Below are 7,593 nucleotides of genomic sequence, written 5' to 3' on the forward strand. Positions count from 1 at the left end.
TGTTCAGCACACTTCCTGATTATGAGGCAAACAGGTCACTGATGATTAATATCCCTTACTTGCTGTAAATGGACTGATTCTTTCTTACAGAGCGCTTTTCTGCTCTACTGGAGTACTCAAAGCACTCTATACAACACTAACACGCTTTCTAACTAACATACACATTCATGGGGGGGTTAGTATCTTGACCAGTGATATTTGGCATTCAGACTGGGAGAGCCAGGAATCGAACCACCAACCAACAGATAACCTGCTCTACCTCCTGAGCTACAGCCACGGAATTTGAGATTAATTTCTCCCCATATTTACAACACTAACTAGTGGCATCATATACATATTTTTACACTGGATTTTTTGTTTCAGCTCACAGCATCTGTGACACACAATCCAAAGACAGTGAAAGTTACAGGTTTGTTGCATTCAACTATAGTAACAGAGCTCATATAGTGTGTAAAGGAGGCAGTTTTTGAATACAGAGCACATTGGAACATTGTGTGGTTTGCAGTCATCTGGGGGTTTCAGGAAGGCTGCTGAACAGAGAGGGCTCATTGCTCATTATACTGGCTTATATCTCCCACAGCAGAAAAAGGGAAGTGAACTGATAATGGCTGAGTTGATTAAATTAGGTTCTGTACAGAGGTGGGAAGTAACACTTCCCACCTCCACATATGTGGACATCACATTTTGAGATGTCTAGACCAAAATACAAAACTTTGCTCCACAAGGGCCTGATTTCCACTTACGAGGACATTATACTGCCACCGTTCTATCGAAATTTAAAACGAATGTCCTCATATGTGGATCTCATTTCTCTCAGAAACAAAAATCAGGTAAAAAAAAAAATCTGGTAATTCTTTGTTTTTACATTCATCAGGTCCCAAACAGCCCAGATAGCAAAGAGATTTTAAAAATGCATACAATGAAAGAGTTTGGGTCTTAGGAAGTTAAAGTTTCAGGTGCTTGTCAAGAGTCGAAGTTGTGTTAGCGGTGTTATACATTTGTTTGTGTCCTGGATGCAGTTTGTGTTTTACCATCTTTAGCATTTAACTAGCACTACAGAAGCAGAAAAAGAGCAAAAGCAGAAGATAATGGATGTTTTAACTGGAGCCATGCAAATACAACCAAACGTAGCCATCTGTTTTGCTGCCTGTAAATATAGTTGCTACATGTGGCTTTTAGAAAATGCAAATATAATATTGTTTCATTCCCAAAGATAGCAAGAGTTAGCAGATAGAGAGGAAAGAATGATGTAAGATTGTGTTCAAGGTTAAAGTCTTACATGTCTGATAAATGTTTTTGACAATCAGTTAAGGTTAAAAATTGTGTTAAATTCACAGTCTGTGTGAGAATAACGCGTAAGAGTGCAGGCTCTAGAATTAGTGTCTTCACAGTTTTGCAGTTTTGTAGAAAAGATTGAAGCAATGGATTGATTTGGTATCTATTTTGGAAGATCAGGTCAATTCACATACTAAATTAGTTTTTCTATTATCATGTGCAAAATTTAAAACAGAATGTTTTGTGATTTGTAACAAGCACAACAGCCCATAAAAGTCACAAGCAGATCCACCTCCTGTTGCGTTACTCCCTGGCGCTGGTCGTAATGCCTCTGCTAACACACTGCAGGTCTTGATGCTCAATTCCGATTTTTTGATCAAATCCAATTTTTTTGTCTGGTTTTTCACACTACAAATAAAATGTGACAGCAAACGCGCTCTAGTGTGAACCGTTCACGGCCCTCAAAGCGGCCCGCATGCACAAAAGAAGACGTCACACACAACGCGCTGTTTAGACCCAGACCAAAAAGTATTGTTTGACTGATGGCCCTTAATATAAAGACTTGTTTCAGACTTTACATTTCCCAATTTTGCTTTAAGTTGTAAAGTTATTTTGTTATTTACATATGGCCTAATAATGATCCTTATTGCTGTTTTAGAGAGGAGCGGTGCTTCAAAGGATAGTTGCAGATTTCTGTCAGAATCTGCAGATTATACAGTACAAATAAAATGTTCACGTTGTCTTCCCAACAGTTTCACTAACATCTACACTGGATGACCAGGAAGCGTTCACGATGTCTTCTTGGGCGCTTCTCCAGCGCTGATAATTGGCGTCTGTCTTGTGTCAGTGACGTAAGAGACGGATTTAATGCGACATGACCATTCAAACAGCAGTCTCTTTCTAAAATATTAGATATGTATCGGATTCAGTACCACATACGAAAGTGACCCAGGTCGGATTTGAAAATATTGGATTTGTGCTGTTCAAACTGTCACACCATGATCGGATATGGGTCGCAGAGGGTCAGACAAGTCGGATTTGATGCGCTTTCGCTTGCAGTGTGAACGTAGCCTAAGACCTCCACCAAGGATTCCATACTCATCTCGTTCTCCCATCTGCCCTTCTGCCCATCGTCACTCTCTTGGAACTGGACAACTCTCCCTCTCCGGGTGCATTCCCCAGGACACTCTCACGGACACCTCGACCAGGATTCAACAGACTGTGTTCCTCTCGTGTAGCATTCTTTGGCCTCGTTACCTACCTCATTTCTTGGCCCTTCGTGAACGTTGGGTCATGTTCTAAGTCTTGAATTTATGTTTTTTTTCATAAAACCTGTAAATAGTTCTTCTAGAGCATTGAGTCTGTTTTTGGGTCCAACGCTGTCATTTTGACCAGTTCATGACAACTACTTTATAATTTGTGCATTTGTTCTGTCTTAATAAAGAGTGCCAATCAAAGACAACACTTTAGTATTTAGGATACCTGATTTAAAAAAAATATCCACAAATCACAAGTTGTGTTTTTTTGTATTTTTTTTTATTACTCTCTTTTGTTTTGTTTGTTTTTATTATTCACTTTAAATTCCAACTTATAGTGAGACTTGGTGGGAGGACTGCAGTTCACCTTTAGATGGCACCATAGATCTTCACGACAAAAACTAGTGGATCTCTGCACATTAGAAAAGGGTTTAACATGTTGGATATATACAGCATGGCAGCATGACTTATTTATCTTATGTTTTTGTTTTTCTTAAAGAAACTAAAACCATATTTCTGTGCTGCACTTTCATTGATATGCACAATAATCATGTAGTTATCAAAACAAAAATAAAAAAACATTCAAATGATTCAATAATTACATCATCATTTACAGCATAAACTTTATAAAAAAGAAGGCTGTACTTGTCTCTCTTGCTCTCTCTCTCTCTCTCTCTCTATATATATATATACGTGTGTGTGTGTGTGTGTGTGTGTGTGTGTGTGTATGAGTTATTAAAGCTGTTCAAATCATTTCAAATAATGTATACAGTTTATGAAGAAAGAAAAGAGCATATTATAATGCCAGCACCAATGAAGTTGAGGGAAGATGATGGCTGAGGGAATTAAAGTTAGACCACATGGTATAGAAAAAAGGACAAACAGAGCTAAACATGCAGCTATGAAGTTTGTTACCTCTGCATTAAAGTAAGTGGGGCAGAAATACAGAACTATGATTCTAGATCCCATTCTGCAATCCCATAACCATCCAGGAAAGCGCTTATATGTCAAGTATAGAGATTGCTTAGAGAAAAGATATTTTCTACATTACAGTAAGACCAAAAGTGAATCTAATTCCATTTCATAAACAAGGACCCTTGATAATAGTCAAGATTGTTCTCTCTGGGAAAAGCTGAGGTGCTTTGACAGTTCAGAAATGTGCACTCTTTCTCCTTTGGTCCATCACCCATCTGGCAGGGTTCATGTCCAGCTTTAAAATATTAAGCAGCCAGGGGTCCTGCTGTGCACCTCTAATGAATTCTTCCATGCTCACAGTACCTGTAAAACACAAGAAACAGCAAAACCTGACTCATTTTCTCATCTTTTCACCATTTCCACTCTTGTCCTATCTACATTTGCATTCACTGCAGGTTAATTATCATGATTAAAAAATGCTCACCATCCCCATCAGTATCAACAGCTGCTAATATTCGATCAACAACCTCATCAACAGTAAGATAGGAATCGCTTGTGTTGTCCTTGGAGATTTTCTTGATCCGATAGATGCTCTAGACAAATAATTTTAATAAAATAAGAAAATATATAAAGTTATGTCTTAGAAATTTTAGTACACATTGTTCTGCAAATGAAACAATAATTAAGACAACAATAATAATAGCAGAAATCAATACAATATTGAACTGAAGATTTGGAAATGAGCACAATAAGAGACAAATTTATTCATTAACTGGAAATATTATGGGCATCACATAAATAACAGTATCACCAGAACCCATTGCATTCTTCATCAGAAATAGAAATGTCCAATAGTTATAGTTCATTCTTAAAAAGCCCTTTAATTTTCTTTTTCTCTCTTTCCATTTTCCTTAGCTTATGAACTAAACTAAAAAAAACAGTATATGAGACTTATCAGGCTAAACATATAACACAGTCAAATTATCATGTATTTAGAGTTACAGACTACCATAAGTCATTTGAAATGTATGTTTGGTAGAGTCACGTTTGCTTGAAAAAGCAAGGTTTACTGTCTTTTTTTGTACTTAAATTCTCAGCACTTACTCTGTTAGGAAATACAGTGAAATGTGAAGGATACAGTGCTTTTAAAGCATTTGGATACTCTCTACAGCACTTGACACTAAAAGCAAATATTAGGAATTTTACTAGGGAAGTACATATCAAAGACCACAGCTTGTGAAGTATATCTAAGCTCTATTCTAGACAAAATGTAAAAAATAAATACACTGAGATGCATTGTTCTGAACATAAAATTGCTATTTTATAAAAAGAAAATATTTTTATTTTGGTTCACCTTTAGGACTTACATCGATTATTGACCGAAGTTCGTTCCTGTCCACATATCCATTTCCATCTTTGTCATACACCTTGAATGACCAGCGCAGTTTGTGCTCCAGGTCTCCACGGAAAACAAGATTTAGTGCTGCCACAAACTCAAGGAAATCAATTGTATTGTCCTAAAAGACAGGTTAGATGAGAACATTTTGGTTACTGTATCACATTTCATGATATGACTGTAAGCCAGGCTGTAGCACTTTTCATTCTCTCACCCCATTTTTATCAAACGCTCGAAACATGTTCTCTGCATAATCAGAAGCTTCTCCTGTAGCATCCACACCAAAGAAACGCTTAAACTCATGCAAAAAAAGTAATCCACTCGGGCATTCCAAAACAAATTTTTTGTACATATCCTGAATGATTTTAATGTCTATCTGCTCAATGCTCTCTGTTTGCTGTGCCTGCCCCATGTCTGTCATGTAATTCAGTCCATAGTCCTGAAACCTTTCTGTACAGCTTCCACGATGAGTTGGACAGACTTAAAATGGACGTCTGACACTCTTAGGTGTTTTTTTTATAACCCACTGGAATCACAGAGCTCTAGTTTCTTTATGGGGCAGGTGATTAGTGGCCTTGGGATTACTGTGGCATTACGTTGCTAGGGTTTCCTCTTGCTGAGTTAATTAGGTTTGTAGCTAATTGTGGGCCTCAACCAAACTCAGAAGAGCGACACCAGTGGTATTCCAACATTAACATGAATGGTGTGTGCACTCTGATTGGCATACAGTATACTGGTGTCTGTAAAAAGAACAAAAATAAATCAGTGAATATTAGTGTAACAGCAATGGATGGGAGTTAAATAGCAAGGAACAAAGGACACATCTTGTCTTTATTTCAAATGTATTAATTTATAAATAAAGAAATTAAAAAAAAGAAAGTCAAAAGCTCGTAAAATTTGGTTCAATGAGGCAAAAAGAATGCACAGAGAAATACAAGCTGAAATGCAATATCAGCCAGAATGGGAAGATTTTGCAGCTTGAACTTTGGTCATCTCTACTTCCCAAACAGAGTGTGTTGTTAAAAATCATGACCAACATAACTTGTACTCCTGTCCTTATTTTTGGACTCCAGGCTCAAATTCTTTTCCAAAAACAACCAATTTTCAACCTTGCATTGGACTCTCTCTGTGGTCTCTGTCAAGTTAACTCCTGGTGAGGAAAAAAAAAGAATAGCCAGATGTACTACTTTCTTACATATTAACAAAATTTGAATATCTTTGCAGATTTGTGAGGCAGTTTAGGTTTTGTCACATTAATTTGCAGACAGTAGCAAAACAAAGACCCAAAGGAGATCCTTTTGCTTTTTACTGTTTCAATTCTCTGATTATTAACCAAATAACAAAATCATTTCCAGCAGCAGTTCACACTTTGACTTTTATGCCAGAGGAATCACCAAAGGTTTGCTTTTAAAGCTCCTATACAAACATATGGCTTTGGCTGAGTCTACTGCTTACTTAGGTGTCCATGTAAGTGCTGACTGGCTCATGTTCACGTTGCAATCCTTAACCAGTGCTTCTTTTCTATTTAGAAAAAAGAAGCTAAGCGACTAAGACGCTCTAGGTCATCTTATGGATTGCATAAGCACCACAGGCTAGAGAGCCAAATCCTATAGAGTGAAAACATCCCTAAATGTGTCCAAGTTAGCCATTAGTATCTTACATCATTTTAAGAATATTGTTTGATGCTTAATAATGTTATTAAAACATCTTCTTGTTCTTCTTCTTTTATTTGAAATAATAAAAATGTGAATTTTAATTAAAAAAGCTTTTCAGAAGAATATAAATCCTTTGTATTGTATCTTGAATCCTTTCCAGCAAATACAAGCGGGCACAAGTCCAGTTGTTTTTCATTTGTATTGCAGAAAAAGTGGCATTGGTAAGCAGTGTTTAATCATGTTTTCAATCACAATGAGGTTAAATGCATCATCTGCCTGAGATCACTGATGTAACTTGGAATTCCCTTTTTGCTGATGTCTCACTTGTTAGCTGGCACTTTAACAGTGTGATCCACACTTAAATCCCTGAGATCTGATTAGAGGTTACTCTAGATTATAGAGGTCTAAAAGAAAAATGTGTTCACTAGCTATGTGTAACTGCATGTATCAACCATGATATGTATTTTTGTCTGTTAAACATGGCAGTTCTCAGAGTTGCAACAAAAGGTTATTGTATTTTAGTTGTTTTAGTGCTCATTTGGACTGTATCAATAGGGAAGGTTGTAGGAGAGGGAAGCCAACCACCTATACAACCTTCTCCATATTTAACATGCTGCTGCTTTTCCTTACATATGTTTTAAATTCATCACTGCTTCATCGCTGGCTTGAATCTTTAAGAGGTCAGTGGCTTCTTCTTTTGTTGATCTGATTATGTTGCTGTGTTAGGCTTTATCTGCAAATCCCTTTTTGCACTGAGATTAACATACTTCCCCAAAGTGCAGCAGGGACAGACTCAGGCAGCAGGGTTAAAGTGCATTTCAGTACATGCTATTGTTACAAGCGGAATGCAGGAGACTATTTTTTTTTTATTTCTATTTATTGTATTTATTTATGACATTGATTACTTTTATCTCTTAATCTATCTATACAAGAAATTAAAAATAAATAAAGAAGAACACAGCCAAAATCCTAATTAAAATTAGGCATCCCTAAACTCTTCACCATATTGACTGCAGTTGAAATAATCATTTGTAAATGTAATCTTAATTATAAAATTAGTCACACATTGCCTCCATTTCTTGTATATGACTTATTG

At 36.6% G+C, this 7,593-nt stretch overlaps 1 protein-coding gene across 1 annotated transcript; it reads right to left on the reverse strand.

The window, feature by feature from the left end:
* Positions 1–2,799: 2,799 nt before the first annotated feature.
* On the reverse strand, positions 2,800–5,348 carry LOC100712122 (guanylyl cyclase-activating protein 2). Its single transcript, XM_003450747.5, has 4 exons — positions 5,057–5,348; positions 4,814–4,963; positions 3,931–4,039; positions 2,800–3,809 (listed from the first exon to the last, which is right to left on the reverse strand). Exons 1-4 carry the CDS (start codon positions 5,261–5,263, stop codon positions 3,682–3,684), a joined length of 594 nt encoding a protein of 197 aa, XP_003450795.2. The 5' UTR covers positions 5,264–5,348; the 3' UTR covers positions 2,800–3,681.
* Between the last annotated feature and the right edge of the window lie 2,245 nt (positions 5,349–7,593).

This window comes from Oreochromis niloticus, linkage group LG1 (genome assembly GCF_001858045.2).
Source record: "Oreochromis niloticus isolate F11D_XX linkage group LG1, O_niloticus_UMD_NMBU, whole genome shotgun sequence".
Taxonomy (NCBI): Eukaryota; Metazoa; Chordata; class Actinopteri; order Cichliformes; family Cichlidae; genus Oreochromis; species Oreochromis niloticus.

Bases quoted from the DNA above. Each gene is read 5' to 3' on its own strand.
- LOC100712122 (XM_003450747.5), bottom strand. From the start codon at position 5,263: ATGACAGACATGGGGCAGGCACAGCAAACAGAGAGCATTGAGCAGATA. The intron at 4,964-5,056 runs GTGAGAGAATGA...CCTGTCTTTTAG, and splicing joins GAGCGTTTGATAAAAATGGG to GACAATACAATTGATTTCCT. The intron at 4,040-4,813 runs GTAAGTCCTAAA...TTATTTGTCTAG, and splicing joins AACTTCGGTCAATAATCGAT to AGCATCTATCGGATCAAGAA.